This window comes from Lissotriton helveticus, chromosome 7 (assembly GCF_964261635.1).
Source record: "Lissotriton helveticus chromosome 7, aLisHel1.1, whole genome shotgun sequence".
NCBI lineage: Eukaryota > Metazoa > Chordata > Amphibia > Caudata > Salamandridae > Lissotriton > Lissotriton helveticus.
Window position 1 is genome coordinate 478720137 of NC_136068.1, and position 18714 is coordinate 478738850.

An 18714-nucleotide genomic window follows, 5' to 3' on the forward strand; every position below is an offset into this window, starting at 1 on the left:
AACCAGGCAAATAAGCCAATCAGAAGCGAGATTGGCTCGGCGGCCATTTTAAGGCCAGGAAAATCGATCTGCCCAAGAAAGTGACGATTTTCAAGGCAGGAAGGCAGAAGTGCACAACAAGCACAGACAAAAGCAAGGAATGACACAAAAGGACAGATAAAGGGCATCAAAGAAAGAAATAAAAAAAATAAAGGCAACAGAACAAAGAAAAAAAAAGGAGTAAATAAAGGGGCATAAATGAAAGAGAATTAAGGGCATATACAAGGAGAAGACAAAAGGAGAACAAGGAAAGCGACAAAAGAAAAGAGAATAAAGGCAAAAGGACCAGGAAAGCCTAGAAAAGGCTAAAATAAAGTATAATAAAAGAAGAAGAAGAAAAAAGGAAATAAAAGAGACAAAAGAGAAAGGAAGAAAAAGGTGAACAAAAAGAAGAAAGAGCAGATAAAGGGAAGAAGGCAAGAATGGCAGATCCAAAGCCCAGCGCACAATACAGGAGACCACTACCGTTCAACTTATCGGAGCCACAAACAGGAATAAGGTGGGAGAAGTGGATCAGACGGTTTGAAAGATATATGGAAGCGACAGATGTAACAGACGGAAAGAGACTAGGGTCACTGCTGAACTTAGCAGGGGATGACGTCGAAGAACTTCTGGTGACACTGCCTACCGAAGAAACAAAGACATATGAAAAATTAAAAAAATGCCTAACAGCCAAATTCGACCCACAACGAAACATTGACTTCGAACGATATACATTTACTATTGCGTGTCAACAAGTCGACGAAACGCTAGATGACTTCACGACAAGGCTGAGGAAACTGGTGACACATTGTGAGTTCGACAAATTCGATAACGAACAAGCAATAAGGCTACGGATCATAGAAGGCTGTCGCGAACCGGGATTCAGGGCAAGAATACTCAAGGAACCGACCTCATTGGAGAACATCCTGTCACTAGCGAGAGCAGAGGCGAGAGGAACAGAACATGCCAAGGAAATGGAAAGAGGGAAGAAGGTTGAAATAGAACACGCACACCTCATGACAAACAAATATCGCACAGGCCGGTGGAAGAATGACTGGAGGGAACAGAAAGAGAGGAGACAGCATGAGGATACATGCTACAGGTGCGGAATGGAGTTTCCACACAGAGGCCCGTGCCCAGCGTTTGGCCAGACGTGCAGAAGGTGTAATGGAAGAAATCACTACGCCAGCATGTGCCATGGCGTACAATTCAGAGACGACAGAGGAAGAACAGGAAGACAACAAGAGCCAACAATAAGACATGTCAGGTATGTCGACAGAGAAAGAAGAAGTTCATCACGAGGGTCAGGTGAAGAAGAGGAAGAAGAGAAAGTGGAAAGACTATACCACATGTCAGAGGGTCACACAGAACTGAGTGAGGGAGACGAAAAAGGAGAAAAAACACACTGTACAGGCGGAAGCACCCAGGAAAAGACGGACTTGGCAAAGATAGAAGTAGGAACACATGAAGCGGAATTCGTACTGGACAGCGGTGCAACATGCAATGTCATGTGCGTATCGGAGTACGAGAAGATGGAAGCAAAGCCGACACTGAGAGCGTCCAAGGTGAAGATTTTCACCTGGGGGTCAAAGAAAGAGGTAACAAACATGGGAAAGTTCACAGAGGAACTGAAATATGGAGGAAAACGGAACAAAGAGGACATTCATGTGCTGAAAGGCGATGTCCCAGGACCATGCTTGCTGAGCAACAGCACCGCCCAAACAATGGGTCTCATAACTATGACATATGACAAAAAGGAAAATGAAAGAAATACTGAGAGCAAGCGGAGAGAAGATGCAGGGACCAGAGAAAGAGGAAGAGAACAAAAAAGAATCACTAAGGGAACAAACACAACAAAGAGCGGCCGTAGAAAGAGAGGAGCTAGAAGCAGACAAAGAGAGGCTGGCAAGCGGAGAGCAGAAAGAGAACAACTGAAAAAGAGAAGGAAAGCTGGTCGCAGAGAACAGCGACCAAAAGGGGAATGCAAGGGGACAAAGAGACTAAGTAATAAAACGTAGGAGTCAGAGACGGTGGGAGAAGGGTCGACCAGACCTATGGACACTCTCTCTCTCTCTCTCTCTCTCTCTCTCTCTCTCTTTCTTTCTTTTCTGACCACAACAATAAGCAAATGCTGTCAAGGGTTGAAGGGGCGGAAATGATCAGAAGAACAGTATCATGAACATTTGTTTGCAACAAAGGGGGAGATGTCGTGACTTGACAAGTAGGGACTGAGGACACTAGGACCCTGTGGGTCATGAGGGAGGTGACCAGGTCACCAGACACCACATCCGGTCAGGGGACAGGAAGGGGACAGATTGACCAGGACGGGCAGAGGGGACGGACGTGTATGTAACCCGCAGCAGAGATGAGCAAATAAAGAATACTTGAGAAACTGATCTGTGTGCGAAGCGTTGTGTTTGTTCGGCGCCCACCAGTGAGACACGACAGCACTTGGCAACCACAAGTGCACCAGAGCAGGGGGAGAGCAGGAATGCGCCATGTTTTCTTTGATATGGCCCAGTCCTGCCCTCTCCATTTGACACAGCAGAGCAAGTTGTCTTGCTGTGCTGCATTGCACCAAATATTAATAGATCTGCCCCATTTTATTTCAGGAGAAAGGAATTTTATTTTTACAATTGAACCTGTGACTTATTAGTCGCACACCCCATCTCAATGTGCGGTAACCCACTAATAAATCTCGGGCCCAAAGTTTTGCTCGGGAGCCCGTGTTCATCAATTTTAAATGTCGGGAGAGCTGAATACCTAGACTGCCTGGACTTGATTCTACTGTGTGCCACTTTCATCAACAACCAAGCACTTCTTGCCCCTTTAGCTCACTCATGCAGGTTCTTTTTTGTCTTTGATTTCTCACGTTGTCACAATTTCCCCATCATTTTCTCTCTCCTTTCCCCTATTGTGTGTTTTCCTCTCTTCTTCTAGAACAAAATCTGATGAAGTGAGCACACAAAAATAAGTGCAAGTAGGCAGCATCTGTAAAAACCCATTCAAATTAAGCACTGCCACTAAGCTTAATATTTCGAAACTTGTACATGAGAGCAGTCTCAGCCATGAATAGTTTGCAACGTCCTAGGTAAACTAAAACTGTACCTTCAGTCAACAATGGATCACAAACATTTTTCTAGGCCTTGAAATGATCAATCTTTCCCAGGAAAGTTGTCCTGCCAGAGAAAGAATCTGGGAATTCCAAACAGGATGTTGTCTTTTAACTGGTTCCGTGCTGATGACGGAACCGCTCCGTCATCAGCCGCGGTGGCGCTGTGCTGATGACGGAGCGGTTCCGTCATGGCTCGCCCGACGCGCCTGCGCGGCGCGTTCTATTGAGCGGGCGGGGCCATGACGGAACCGCTCCGCCATGAGCACAGCTCAACCGCAGCTGGTGACGGAGCGGTTCCATCACCAGCATGCGCCCGCCGCGCGGCCCCCCCGCCCCCTTAGCGCTGCGGCGGAATAGCCGCCGCAGCGATGTGGTTAAATAACTTTGCGAAAACTTGCCTTATGTGCTTTGGAATAACATCTATTGGATGTGTTTTTAGATGTCTACTCACTGAATCTAATTTTATAGATCGCTGTGTGTAGCCTAGGAACAGTGTCAAATATACAAAAACATGTTTATTATGATATCAGGTTTGTCCAATATGCTTAAACTGCACAGTTTGTCACTTCTTTTACTCATGTTCACTGTGAAGATATCTCCAACCCCATTTCTGGGAATGAGTATCATGCCCCATTGCCAGAAGTGTTAGCTTCCACCCTCCAACCCGCGAAGTTCAAGTCTATTTGCACCCCTAAGGAGTGCAGGATTAAACCCTGAGGAGGCCCCTGACAGTCGAAATTTCGGGGGCCCCCCTCGCAAATTATCTTCTAATACCCAATGCATTACATTATTTTTTTACAAGGTGACAGAAGATGAGCTTATAAGAGACAAACTGTTATGTGAATCTGAGGTCTCTGGTTTATGTACTTAAAGTTTTGATCCCTTGTCTCGGGCTGCTAAAAGGAGTGGGCCCATAAGCCGGTGCCTACTTTCCTAGTTGGTAATCCGAAACTGCCCCTAGGTCTCACGGTTCTCAATAATTGAGTTTACATCCTTGTTCGCACCCACGTTGGATTTATTTCTAATTATTATTTGGTATTGAGTCCAGTGGTGACAAGCATGAATGAGTTGCAGCCCTGCCTCTCCCCAGACATTTAACTTCCGCTACGCAACCATCCTTCCTCCTGACACAGCAGAAAAGGCGAGGGAAAGTCCCTGACCTTCGTCTTATTGCACCATCCAGGGATGGGAGCAGGTGTGCAGCCCAGGGGAGTGAAAGGAAGAGAAGGGGGGCTTGGGGGAGGGAGCCGACCGCCGGGAGGTCTCCTCCCCCGGGCGGTTTGGGAGAGCTGCGAGGGGTGTCCCTTTAAGAGGGACAGAAGTTTCCAGAATTGGGCTGGTCCAGTAGGACCAGCATAGCCCAATTATAAACCCCCCGCCCACTGCCTACCAGCCACCATTTTAGGTTTGGTGACCTGGTGGCTAGGTGGGCTCATAGCTTTTTGTGGTCGAGGGTAATTGTGAGGTGCTTTGGGTGTGTGTTCGACAGCGTTATTGTTCCTTTGTTGTTCATTTAGTAGCATGGAGGACTACCGCGTGTTGGAAGCCATGCGTCTGCTATCGGAAGCAGGTCGCATGGATTTGGTGGTGGGAGGGGGGCCGGCGCGCCCCCAGCGCCAGGCCTCTGCCGGCGTGTCCGCCGCGGTTTTGGCGTGTTCTTCGCCTAAGAAGAGGCGTTCTCTTCAGGTAAGTGAAAGGGGCCGGTCCCGTTCGAGGAAACCGGCCCCCACTTTACAGGCGCGTGTGGCGGCGGGGGAGGGGGGAGCGCCGGTAATTTTGGGCGCTCCCGTAGTCGGGGGTGCTGGCGCGGGACCGGCTTCTGGGTTGGTTACGGAGCCCTGGGGTGGGGCGGGAGGCTCTCTGGCGGCAGGGCAGACGGCTCGCTTGCAGCCGGGTCAGGCGCCTGAGGCGCAATTGATTGCTTCGGCGGGGCGGGCGGGTGACGGGTTGGAGGCAGAAGCTCCCGCTCCCGCTCCGATTATACCGGCCAAGCGGGGGAGGGGGGGACGGAGAGGGAGTAAGAAGCGCTCCGCTTCTGACCCCATTGGGGAACGCCGTGTGGAGCCTGCGTTTGTCAGGTCCGCGCGAGGTGCGCGCAGGGGTTCTTTTCAATTGGATGGTTGGCAGGTGGCAGAGCAGCAGCATGTTATGCCGGATTTGAATGTTACAGAGCAGGTTGTAACAGAGACGCAGAGGACTGTTGACCCACGCTCTGGTATGTGGTTAACCCCTTCACACCTTGCTATCTCAGAGAGGGATGTGCTTTATGATAGGGAGTCTAGCCAGCGTGTTACAGGTGGATTGGGCAGGCAGGTTGGTATGGAGCATCATGCTGGCCAGGTTGTTTTTGCACAGGATGTTGGTGCTGTCCGGGGGGATGGGAACAGTAATGTGGGCAGCCCGTTATTATTCTCTACACCTGGTTCTTATGTGGGTTCTGCTATGTCTGTTGGAGGGGGATCCAGAGGAGAGGGTGAGTGGGCCCAGGTGGGCGACAGTAGTTCCATGCATGGTGAGGTTTTGGGCCAGGACACGGTAAGTTCAGGGGTTGTTATGTTTCCTGGTTTTCAGGAGGGGAGTGTCCGTTTGCGGAGGGATGACAGGGGATTGTCACAGGGGGGTCAGGGAGCTTTTTATGGGGAGAGTCGGGGGTCTGCACCTGTGCATGGCACAGGTTTAGGGGGATTGGGTAGGGCTGTGGGGAATGAGTTTGTGGGGTTGGCTCACCCTGGTGTGCGGGTTACAGGGGCTGGGGGTTTCTCAAGTACGTTGTTGGAGCGTGAGGGGTTTTCCAGGCAGGTGAGTGGAGAGTCTGTACATGGGGATGCTGGAGGTCCTTATCTTATGTTAGGTTCTCCTGGATGGGAGCATTTTGGTACAGCAGGTTTGGCGCAGCGGGGTTTTCACAAGGATATTGGGGTCCATGCGAGGGGTGTGGGGGTACCTTTGCAGACCTCTTCTTCGGTGGCGGCGGGCGCTAATTTGGATGTCAGTGATGAGGAGGAGATGATAGGCGACTCTCCGGTTAGAGGAGTGCCATTGAAGGGTTGCATTAGGGGACGTTCTTTGGAGAGGTGCCAGGGGTCGCTTGTGGATGCTGATTTGCGGAGGTCAAGGTCTGTTTCGAGTGTTGCCTTTAGGGACCCTAGCACACCAGTCCAAACTTTTTCTTTTCAGGATAGGAATAGGTGTGGAGGTCCAGACTTGGCAGGGCGCGGTCCAGTCCCATCACGCCAAGGGGAAGTGAGGAGAGTGCCTAGCGCGGCCCTCTCTGTTCCAACGAGGGATCCCGCCGCGGCCAGCACACGAGGGTCTGGCGTGACCCCGCTGGCCCCAACGAGTAGCAGGTATAGGTGGCAGGCCTTGCCGGCGGCTAAGGAGCTACAGAGTCAACGCGCAGGGAGGTACGGGCGTGTACAGCCTGCTCCCCCTCCTGGAGTTTCCAAATCATTTAAATGTACGGTGGTTGATACCGGGTTGGGTAAGACCCGTGATGAGTTGTTGCACACTAGTGCCGATTCAGTAGTGTTGGACTACGATGAAGACAGTCCTGAAGAAGGTGAAGTGCGGGATACGGAAAGGGGGGTGCCCTCTCATGTTTCTTATAGTGTGTTACAGGCTCCAGTGGTCCAAAGTCAAGTGCAAGGGAGAAGAGAGCACGGCCCATCGAGTAGGGCGCCTCGCCGACCGGATGCATTGACCTCGGAGACACGGGCGGAGCCATCGAGAGTGGTCTCTCTTTTGCCAGGTGAGCAATCAGCCACACAGGCCAAACCTAAGATGGTGTCTGTGGGTACTGGTGGTGAAACTGAAGTGATTAGTAGTGATGGCCGTCTGGTCAAAGGTCGATATGTAAAAGACACAGCAGTTGGTACAGATGATGTGGTAGACATTCAGAACACAGTGGTAGGTCATGTTATGGCTGGTGCTTCCAGCAAGGTTAAAGAGCCTGTGGCCAGTAAAGAACTCAAAATCAAAAAACTGCCTTACATGGGGGTTACGAAACCATTAGGTGCTCATCTCATGTTAAGTACCAAGGACCGAATTTGGAATGGTGAGTATGTGGAACTACTGAAGCTACTCCACAGGGAAGTCAGGTCCAAAGAGGGGTCTAAGGAGGAGGAGTTTGAGCTGGCAAAACGCCCCAGAGTGCCTTTAACTATTGAAAACTGGACAGCTGCGTTTTTAATTTATGCCAGTGTATATTGCGAAAAGTTCCCTGAGCGCAGCGTGTCCCTTTTTAAATACATGGACGTCATTCGCAAGGCCCAGATCACCGGGGGTGGTTTTGCTTGGTCTCAATATGATGAGGAATTTCGGGCCAGGATGGCTTGGGACCCGGAAGCTAAGTGGGGGGAGATAGATAATGACTTGTGGCAACACACAATGGGGTCAGCGTCAGGGGGTAAAACCATTTTCACGGCAAGTGGTTTGCCGTTAGTTTATCGGCCCTTTCAGGGGAAGCCCACCCGGGGAGGGGTGGGGGCCACTGCAACCTTGTACTCAGGGTCTGGTTTCTGTTGGGAATTTAATAGGGGCTCCTGTACCAGGGAGTATTGTAAATTTAAACATGAATGCTCAGGCTGTGGTAAGAAACACCCGTTGTCCAAGTGTTGGAACAATCAGCCATCGGACGGTACACAGGGAAAGCAATCGGTTTCAGGAACATCAAATACGACTGCACAGTTTTCAGGAGGAAGGGGATACAGAGGTGCTAAGGGTGCTGGGTCCAAGGGCTCGTACGCCAGTTAATTTAGAAAGGCTGCGCATTGCCCTCCATGGTTTCGATGATCAGTCAGCAAAAGTTACACTGTTGGAAGGTTTTCAGTTTGGGTTCCGACTCGGTTACTTAGGTGTTAGGGAACGGAGATGGTCTGCCAATTTAAAATCAGCTTCTGAACATGCCACGGTGGTACAAGACAAACTTACTAAGGAAGTACATGAAGGGAGGATGGCTGGCCCGTTTCACGATTGGCCGATCCATAACTTGATTGTTTCACCGGTTGGGGTTGTCCCGAAGAAAGAACCGGGACAGTTTCGCCTGATTCAACATTTGTCATGGCCTGAAGGGTCGTCTGTTAATGATTTCATTGACCCAGAGGCAGTGTCTGTCTCTTACTCTTCGGTTGACGTGGCCATGTCACTTGTTGTGACAGCGGGCGCAGCCGCTGAGATGGCTAAGTGTGACATCAAGTCTGCTTTTCGGCTATTGCCTGTCCACCCGGACGATTGGAGCCTTTTAGGTATTCAGTTCAATGGTAAGTGGTACGTGGACAAGGCTTTGCCGATGGGCTGCTCCATATCATGTGCCTTGTTTGAGTGTTTTAGTACTTTCCTGCAATGGTATTTTTCCCATCAGTCCGGTCATACCCTGGTAACTCACTATCTCGATGATTTTTTCTTTGTTGGATCCCCGGGCTCCGCGGAGTGCCAGAAGGCTCTGGACACATTCCAAGGGCTCATGGAGGATTTGGGAGTTCCTTTGGCTCCCGAGAAAACACTGGGCCCTGCCACTGTCCTATCCTTTTTGGGTATTGAAATTGACTCTGTGTGTATGTCTGCTCGACTGCCGGAAGACAAAAGGGTCAACATGATTGAATTACTGGATGTGATGTTGTCAAAGAGAAAAGTGTTGGTGAAAGAGATTCAAGTGCTTTTGGGTCATTTGAATTTTGCCTGCAGAGTGGTGAGAGCGGGCAGGACCTTTTGTAGGAGACTGGGCAGGGCTTTGGCAGGTCATCATTTGCCCCACCATCGTGTTCGTCTGTCTGCTGGTGTCAAGGAGGATTTGAGAATGTGGAAGTTTTTTCTGAACTCCTTCAATGGTGTCCCCTTGGTCAGAGAGGTTGACTTTCAGTGGGATGTACAAATGTTTTCGGATGCTGCTGGCAGTGATGGTTTTGGGCTCTTTTGGAATGGCAAATGGTGTGCAGAACGTTGGCCTGATGAATGGTTGAATGGAGGTCGCAGCATCACTTTTCTGGAACTGTTCCCCTTATTGGTCGCCTTGACATTGTGGGGGGAGGAATTGGCGCACAAGAAAGTGCTGTTTCGTGTGGATAACATGGCGGTGGTGGAGATAGTGAATCGCCAATCGGCCAGGGACGGACAGGTGTTGAAACTTATGAGAGTTTTTGTTCTTGGTTGTTTGAAACACGATATTCATTTTCGTGCGTTGCACATTCCTGGTGTGGACAATGACATTGCGGATGCTCTGTCTCGTTCACAGTGGGAGAGATTCCGTGGTCTGGCGAAGGATGCGGACAGATCCCCGACTCCGATGCCGAGTCATCTGTGGCACGTCGGCGAGGTCGGGTCGTTCAATTGGTGGTAGGTTCTCTGTCTGTGTCCACGCGTTCTGCGTATTCCCTTGCGTGGAAGGAATTTCTGGAATCTGGTGCTGTCAGAAGGGAGGATCTGTCGAGTCGGTCGGATGATGTGGTCAACTTTATACTGGACCTCATGGATAAGGGTTTGACCAAAGTAACCATTGCTGGGAAACTGGCGGGGATTGCTTTCATGGGGAAGTTGTGGTGGGGCTATCCTCCATCTGCGGGGGAAATTGGTAGAAGGATGCTTGAGGGATGGGCCAGGGAGCAAGGGCACATTGGTAGATCCAGAGCCCCTCTATCTTGGCAAGTTCTGGCCAGGTTGATTACGGTTTTGCCTTTAGTTTGTTCAGATGATTTTGAGGCATGTCTTTTCTCTATGTTGATGGCTTTCATGTTTTTTGGTGCTTTCAGGGTATCTGAGTTGTTGGGTTCAAAGTATAAGTGTGGATTGTTTTGGAAGGACGTTTTCTGTTATGATGAGGGAGTTCATGTATGGTTGGCCAGTTCTAAAACGGATCAGACGGGGAAGGGGAAAGGTGTATGGTTACAGGCATGTGCTCCGAAGCTTACTTGCCCTCTACTGCTTGCGCGGCGCTGGCGTTCCTTGTGTGGGGGTGGCGATGAAGTCCTGGTTTTCCAACATATCACTGGCACCCCTGTAACACCTTATCAATTACGTATGGTTTTGCGCAAAGCGCTACAGCACATAGGTCTCGATAGCAATATTTATGGGACTCACTCTTTCAGAATAGGTGCTGCCACTGAAGCTTTTCACAGGAATTGGTCTGAAAGGGATATTAAGCGATTGGGGCGCTGGTCTTCTAACTGTTTCCAGCGTTACGTGAGGAGCTCGGCGGAGGAGGCGCATGCGTCATCCTCCTTCACAGGATTTTAACTCTTTTTTCTTTTTCAGGATCCGTTGCTGGACCTCGCTCCTCGGTGGTAACGGTCTGGATAGTGGGGCATTCATTTGTCAAGTGGGCCAGAGTCCAGGCGGCGAGGAGTTACTTTGGAGATCTACTTGGTTTCAATGATCGAATGTTTAACGTTCTTTGGAAGGGTAAAGGTGGGATGCTCTGGAGAGAGTTGATCCCTTGTTTGAACAACAACATGGTGGGCGGTGTCTGCCCGGATATTTTAGTTATTCATTTGGGAGAAAATGACCTATGTGCAACGAAAGGTGTAGTCTTGCTGCGAGCTATGAAACGAGATTTAGGCCTCATTAAGGAACGATGGGCTGGGTGCCACGTTTTTTGGACAGAGTTGATTCCTCGCAGGATATGGAGGGGAGCAGTGAATCCCAGGGCCGTCGATCGGGCTAGGAAGAAAGTGAATTCGGAGGTGTCTCGTTGCTGTAGGAGCCTTGGTTTCAGTAGGATTTCACACAGGGACATTAAGTTTGAGGCTGTTGAGTTCTTTAGGGATGATGGAGTTCATCTGTCCCGGGTGGGCATGGAACTTTACTTGTTGGAGATTCGTGAGGTTTTAGCCCGGGCTTTGGCCATGCAGCGTTGATTTTCTGGTTGTCTTTCGCTTTGCGGTTGGGGGGCAGAAAGGGAGGCGTTGCTTCCCCCGCCTACCTTTCTGGGTGGCGGTGTTTTTGGGTATCATTACGGTTTTTAGGCAGATTGCTGGTTGAGTATTAGTTCAAGTATTTCTTTGACAAGTGCTGGGGTATGTTGGTCATGGTTTGACCGTTCAGTTTTGTGAGGGGGGGGTATCTGCAGGAGTGCAGGGTCAGGCAGGGTTTATGGTTATGGAGGACCTGACCGTTGTTATTGTAATTGTGGTTGGACGAATAAAGTTTTAACGATGACGTATGTTTGTTTAATGACGAAATGTTTTATTGATGATGTAATTTTATTGATGACGTAATGTTATAATGCTGTTATATTTTTATTGATGTATTGTTGGGAGCGGGAGGGCTCAAATGTTTTAGGGGTGGGGGAGGGTCCGGGGGGCTGAATTTGTAGTTATTTAATTATTTAGTGAGGTTTAGTTTTGTAAGGCGTTGCCAAGGTTTGTGTTTGTAATGTGCACCTGTGTCTTAATAAAGCGGCCTTTTACACACACAAACAACTTTTGGTCTACTTTTCTCCCACCCCTCGCCCTCTCTCCCAAGGGGGGCTTGGGGGAGGGAGCCGACCGCCGGGAGGTCTCCTCCCCCGGGCGGTTTGGGAGAGCTGCGAGGGGTGTCCCTTTAAGAGGGACAGAAGTTTCCAGAATTGGGCTGGTCCAGTAGGACCAGCATAGCCCAATTATAAACCCCCCGCCCACTGCCTACCAGCCACCATTTTAGGTTTGGTGACCTGGTGGCTAGGTGGGCTCATAGCTTTTTGTCCCACCCTCCCTCCCTCAATTTTTCGCTTTAAATGCTCCGCTTTTCCCCTCGCTGCTCAGTTTTTTCCCCAATTTTTGGGCGTTTTTTGCCACTATTTTCTTTTTTAAGTAAAAGGCTGTTTTGTGGGCTACCGGTGTGCAGGGGTTGTTTCTCTTGTATTTGTATCCGTCGCTGACACAGGTGCTGTGCGGTGTTTTTGGGTATCATTACGGTTTTTAGGCAGATTGCTGGTTGAGTATTAGTTCAAGTATTTCTTTGACAAGTGCTGGGGTATGTTGGTCATGGTTTGACCGTTCAGTTTTGTGAGGGGGGGGTATCTGCAGGAGTGCAGGGTCAGGCAGGGTTTATGGTTATGGAGGACCTGACCGTTGTTATTGTAATTGTGGTTGGACGAATAAAGTTTTAACGATGACGTATGTTTGTTTAATGACGAAATGTTTTATTGATGATGTAATTTTATTGATGACGTAATGTTATAATGCTGTTATATTTTTATTGATGTATTGTTGGGAGCGGGAGGGCTCAAATGTTTTAGGGGTGGGGGAGGGTCCGGGGGGCTGAATTTGTAGTTATTTAATTATTTAGTGAGGTTTAGTTTTGTAAGGCGTTGCCAAGGTTTGTGTTTGTAATGTGCACCTGTGTCTTAATAAAGCGGCCTTTTACACACACAAACAACTTTTGGTCTACTTTTCTCCCACCCCTCGCCCTCTCTCCCAAAGGCTGGTGGTGTGAGCTGGGCGTGCCCGCGTGACGTCCCGCGCCGCCCCGGCTCCTCCTGCCTCCAGGCTGGCACCTGAGGAGCGCGGCCGGCAGCTAAGCAGCGCACCTGGACTCAGCCCACAGGAATCCGCCGGCCTGTCTGATGCAATCCTGGGAAACCGCGCGAGCTTTAACAAGCGCCTATTAATAGCCATTACAGCAGAGCCGAGGAATGGGGTGTTTAAAGAGGGCCCGACCAATCAGGGAAGGGCGTGGGGACGGGAGCTGCCAGGAGCCATGGGGACGGGAAGATAAGAGGGACAACTGAAGTTAATGATAGACTACGCAGCACCGCTCTCTCCTCTATCTCTCTCGCACACATACTCTGTCCAATGAACCGTGCGCTATCTTTGGCGCGTATCTGGAGCAGGGTTACAATTACGTATTACTCTGACACATTTTTCTCACCCAGTACTGTAATGCAATGACATGGTTTGTCCACACCTCTAATGCAGCCATCACTTAAAAAAAATTCTATCTCCTCATCCATTCAGGATGCACCCACACTATTCCAGACAGCTTCGATTCTGTCGGAAACAGGGGCTCACGAGATATTGAAACTGGAAACACTTGTGATTCATTAGCACCTCAACCATGTGATACTGCTGAAAAGACTCTACAACCAAAGACCCTCCTCAGGTAGAAGGATATAAAAAGCCATAAGCAAGATGGCGTTTTTGCTATTGGAGTGCTCCACTTCTATTAGCGACATGGTATTATTTTTTGAACATTTGTTGCAATGTATTGCCTTTTTCTTGTAATTTGTGGTGGTGCAACAAGGCGGTTGTCTGCTGTCGCATTAATTGATGTAGCATCACACCAAGAAATCCCCCTTCCCAATAATTCTCCGATTTTAGTCTTTGATGAGTGGCAAAAGTGAAATCAGAAGACCAGGCAAATGCCCTACAAATATCCTGCTGGAAAGCACTGTGGACTTCTGCTTAAGAGACAGGTGTGCTACTCGTGGAATACCTCCAAAGACCTCCAATGATTGCTTTCCTGAACCAAGGTATTGCCAATGAAATAATAGATCTAATCCAGTGACTAAGGGTGTACCCGGAAATGAGCCCATTACAACCAAGACCGAAATTAACAAGTGATAATCGATATGTCAGAATGACTACGTCTTGCTCAAAATCACCCTATAGATATTAATAGAGCGAAGCACTACTTCCCCTGGAAATTAGAATCCTTAAAAAAACTTTAAAGGACTATGTTGTCTTCCCTATTGAACTTGGAGGTACATTGGGCAGAAATCCTGGACGTGGGCTCAAGATTATGCGATCTGGAAAAAATGCACAGGTAGGGCGGCCCAAATCATAAGGTAACAGATGGCCGATGTATGAAGCTCTTGTGCCATCAGGAAGCCTGCAATTTGAAAATTCACAAACACTGCAACTGCAAAAGATCGTGCCAAATGTACTAAAGGTACCTTACAAGTCGGAAAAGATTTTACGATTCTCAAAGTACCTGTTGCTCCTCCTCCTAAATTACAAATGGGATTGGACATGAAAGTGACGCCCCTGTCCTATCTGCAGTTCTGAATGCAATATATCAGTGGCGACTGCAGTTGAGGTTGCAAACCATTCATTAGCACAGTTCTCAACACAGACCTTGGTTTGTACATCGGCCCTAAATCACCTAAACAAGTCACCTATATTACAGTTCTAGTTTAATCTGGCTTAATGGTATCACAATTGGGATAAGCTTCTGGCTGCAGTAGGCTTCGAGGATACCCATCAACTACTTCCTCTTTGGACAGCGTTTGTGTCAAAACGGTGACGTCCAAAGTGACAATTCTACATCAAGTATCAATTCCACATCAATCTTTGGTGCATGTCTGGGTAACATGGCCTCTGAGTAGCAAGCTATTCTTTTGTCTAGACAACAGGGGGCCCCCAACCCTTGAGGGGACCCCAAATCATTCAGAGGGGCACCATTCCAGCCAAAGCCAATGAATAGTTGTAAGATATGGGAGACTCAGAAGCCCCTCTTCAAATTCTGCAGGGGGCAGACTTTTACGTAACACCACTGCATGATGGACCAGTATTTAAACTCTCAACCTATCTGATGCTCAATATCTCAGACAGGTCGTGCATTCCTTCCCATGGTGGCCCAGTAGAAGGAAAAAAACTGCTCCCCTCCTCTTTCTCTGCCCCCATTTTCTTTTTTACTCTGAGGTTCCGGCAAGAGGGACCTCATGTGATCAATTCAAAATGAAGTACCTTTGGTACTTAAGATCCAGCAGTCTCTTACTGGCCTCAGATTCATAGTACTTAATGGCTTCAATATAATGTCACATCTTCACAGACTTTAATCACCTGAGTTTTGTGGCAAACAAACAAGTATTATTTTCAAGGCTCTTTGTTACGTGACCTTTTATTGGTTATTGATAATACTGTAGGGATGGTTGACCTCCACTGCAAAATTTGTTGTTTTCTTTTTTGCAGCCTAGGCGGTGAGTTTTAACGCCACAGGGCAGTGCAAGGTTAACAAGACCCCTATGTGAGAGCTATTGGCTTTGGCAATGTGTTCTAGCCATTATGTACACCAGTGTGGCTGCTGCTCAGCATTGCTAGCTCAGGTTGGAGTGGGGTAGAATGGAGTGGTGTGAATTGGTGTAGGTTAGGGTAGATTAGAGTGGGGTAGATTGCAGATGGGGTAGATTGGAGTGGAGTAGGTGGGTGCATTAGTGCAGTAGATAGGAGTGGGGTAGGTTACAATGGAGTAGACTGGGGTGGGGTGGGTTAGATTAGAGTGGAGTAGATTGGGGCAGGTTAGAGTCAGATAGATTGGAGTGGAGTAGATAGGAGTAGGGCAGATTGGGGTAGAGTGTAGTAGGATATATTCGGGTAGATTGGAGTGGAGTATATTAGGTAAGAGTAGAGTGGGGTGGATTGGGGTAGATTGGAGTGGATTGGGGTAGATAGGAGTGGAGTGGGGTTAGATTGGGGAAGAGTAGAGTAGAGTGGATTGGGGTGGACTGAAGTGGAGTTGGATAGGTTGGAGTGGCGTGGAATGAAATGGGGTGATTGGAGTGGTGCAGATTGGGTGGATTATTGTAAAGTAGATTGGGGAGGAATGGGTTGGATTGGGGGAGTAGGCTAGATTGAAGTTGTGTGGGGTAGATTGGGATGGGGTGGGGCTGATTGGAGTGCGGTAGAGTAGGGTAGAATGGAGTGATATGAATTGGAGTGGAGTCGATTGGGGTAGAATGGAGTGGGGAAGTGGGATAGATTGACTTTGAGTAGATTGGGGTGAAGTGGAGTTGACTGGAGTGAAGTGGGATAGATAGGAGTGAAATATATTGAAGTGAAGTGGGGTAGATAGGAATGGAGAGGAGTAGATTGGAGTGGAATGATGTAGACTAGGGTGGAGTGGGGTAGATCAGAGTGTGATAAATTGGATGGATTAAGGTAGGGAAGATTGGGGTGAAGGTGGGTAGACCGGAGTGGATTTGGGTAGACTGGAGTGTGTTAGATATGAGTGGGGCAGACTGTAGTAGAGTGTGGTAGACTGGATTGGAGTAGATTGGCGTGGAGCTGAATAGAGTGGTGTGGGGTAGATTAGGATGTGGTGGAGTAGATTGGGTTAGAGTTGGGTAGGTTGGAGTTGAGTACATTGCAGTGGAGTAGATTGGAGTGGGGTAGATAGGAATGGGGTCGATAGGAATGGAGTAGATTGGAGTGGGGTAGATTGGGGTAGATTTTAGTGGGGTAGATTGGAGATTGGAGTGGGGTGGATTGGATGGGGTGTGTTGGTGTAGAGTAGATTGGGGTGTATAGATCGGTGTGGGTTGGCTTGGAGTGGAGTGGGTTAGATTGGACTGGAGTGTGGTAGATTTTGGTGGCATGTGGAAGATTGGAGTGAAGTGGAGTGGGATAAATTGGGTGATTTGGAGTGGGTAGACTGGAGTGGGACTGATTGGGGTAGGGTTGAGTGAAGTCGATTTCAAGTGGAATTGGGTAGATTGGAGTTGAGTCGAGATTGGAATGGAGTGAGAGATTGGAGAAGAGTGGAGTGGGGAGATTTAAGAGGGATGATTGGAGTGGTATATTTAGAGTGGAGTGGGTTGGATTGGAGTGGGGTAGAGTGTGGAGGGGTACAGTTGGGTGGGGTAGACTAGGTGGGGATCGAGTGGGGTGGGGTAGATTTCAGTCGGATGGGGTAGATTGGAGTGATGTGGGGTAGATTGGAGTTGAGTGGAGTGTAGTAGATTGGAGTGGAGAGGAGAGGGTTTGGTTTGAGTGGGGTATTTGGAGTAGGGTAGATTGGGGTGGAGTGGGAGCGGTAGATTGAGGTGGACTGGACTGGGGTGGAGTGGGTTTTGCTGGAGTGAAGTGGGATAGATTTGAGTAGAGTGGCGACAATTGTGGTAAAGTGGATGGGGTAGATTAGAGTGCAGTGGAGTAGACTGGGTGGATTGGAGTGGGGTAAATTTGGGTGGAGTGGAGTCGATTGTGGTAGATTGGAGTAGGGGAGATTGTGTTAGACTGGAGTGGGGTAGATTGGAATGGGATATATTGGTGGTGGAGTGGGGTAGATTGGAATGGAGTGGAGTAGCTTGGAATGGAGAGGAGTTAGATAGATTGCAGTGGAGTGTAGAGTGGAGTGGGGTGGGGTTAATTGGAATGGAGTTAGGTAGATTGGAGTGGAGTGGGTTGGATTGGGGTACTTTGGGATGTGGTGGATTGGGGAAGATTGGATGGAGTGGGTAGACTGGAGCAGATGGGGTAGATCTGAGTGGAGTGTGGTAAATTGGGGTGGAGGGGGGTAGAATAGTTGGATTATGTTATGTTATGTTATGTTATCCGTATTTATAGAGCGCACAGATGCCCCAGCAAAGGATTAGATTTAGTGTAGTACGATAAATAAGACACGAGTGGAGTTGAGTGGAGCGAGGTAGATTTTAGTCAGTGGATCACAGTTGAGTGGATTGGGGTAGGGGTAAGAGTAGGGTAGATTAAAGTGTGGTAGATTGGAGTGGAGAGGGATAGATTGGGTGGAGTGGGATAGTTTGTAGTGGAGTAGATTGGGGTAGATTGTAGTGATGTGAAGTGGGGTGGGGTAGATTGGAGTGGAGTGGGGTAGATTGGAGTGGGCTAGAGTGGTGTGGGCTAAGTGTTGTGGAGTATATGGGCATAGAATGGGCTGGCATGTTGTGTCATGGAGTGAGTGGAGTAGATTGGAGTGGCATGGAGTGTTGTGGCATGTTGTAGAGTGTCTTAGTTCGGAGGGGCGTAGAGTGGAGTCAAATGTCAAAGAATGGAGTGGCGTGGCATAGTGTGGAGTGTGCATAGTGTGGTAGCACACTGCCATTACAAACAACACATTTTCAGTTGAAATGACCATTACATTTGCACTGAAAAATGGTTTTACTGCAAACAAACTATAATGTGTGCAAATGTCATTACCTAGTGTGGTGATGTGTGCATTCAAATATGTGTGACCACACTTCAGAATTACAAAAAATGTCCTTCATTTGTACTAATTCTGATATATTCTAAAACATAAGCACAGTTCCTTTTTGTGTTGTGTGCTAAAAAAAAAATCCTACATCCTCTTCTCTGACAGAGATACTCAGCAGGATTTTCATGTAAATTCTCTCACTTTGAAGTCTGTGGAAGAAATTAATACACCAAGTTCCCTTTAAGAGAGAGCTGGATATTTGACCTCTGTCATTGAATGCACAGCAAATGTGAAAAGATAAGAACAAGATTTAAAGGCCTGTTCACAGAAAGCGGGTTAGTGGAAGAATACAGTAAACAAAGTTCAGACAATGGGAGGGACTAACTCAAGCTGGACAGCGTAAAGTAAATAAAGCCAGCAAATAGAAAGGCAGAAAATGTGAGTTACAAACCACAAAGCCAAAGGATAAACAATGGGGGGAATGAATTGCTAGATCAGCTTTCTGAATGTCTCCAAGATGTCTTTAGCAAACCACACAGCTACGCTAACTGGTAGGCTTCGACCTACAAAACATAATTATTAACCACGGAGAGCAGTAGCCACATAGGCAAGTCTCTCTGTGGCCTGTTTCCCTCAGATCTTTAATAAGCACTGCTGGGAGGATAGACTGGTCCAGTGTCAACATTTGATAATTTCCCTTTTCCCACTGACTTAAACAGATCAGCATTAATGTCACT

General features: G+C 48.4%; 1 protein-coding gene across 1 annotated transcript; it reads left to right on the forward strand.

Moving 5' to 3' along the window:
• Positions 1 to 1211: 1211 nt before the first annotated feature.
• LOC144769122 (uncharacterized) lies at positions 1212 to 11385 on the forward strand. The gene is made up of 3 exons (XM_078653122.1): positions 1212 to 1800; positions 5988 to 6884; positions 10382 to 11385. Exons 1-3 carry the CDS (start codon positions 1212 to 1214, stop codon positions 10981 to 10983), a joined length of 2088 nt encoding a protein of 695 aa, XP_078509248.1. The 3' UTR covers positions 10984 to 11385.
• The last annotated feature ends 7329 nt before the right edge of the window (positions 11386 to 18714 follow it).

Coding starts and splice junctions, on each gene's coding strand:
- LOC144769122 (XM_078653122.1), top strand. CDS start 1,212: ATGTGCCATGGCGTACAATTCAGAGACGACAGAGGAAGAACAGGAAGA. Junction 1,801..5,987: donor AAATGAAAGAAATACTGAGA/GCAAGCGGAGAG, acceptor ATCTTATGTTAG/GTTCTCCTGGATGGGAGCAT. Junction 6,885..10,381: donor AGTGGTCTCTCTTTTGCCAG/GTGAGCAATCAG, acceptor TTTCTTTTTCAG/GATCCGTTGCTGGACCTCGC.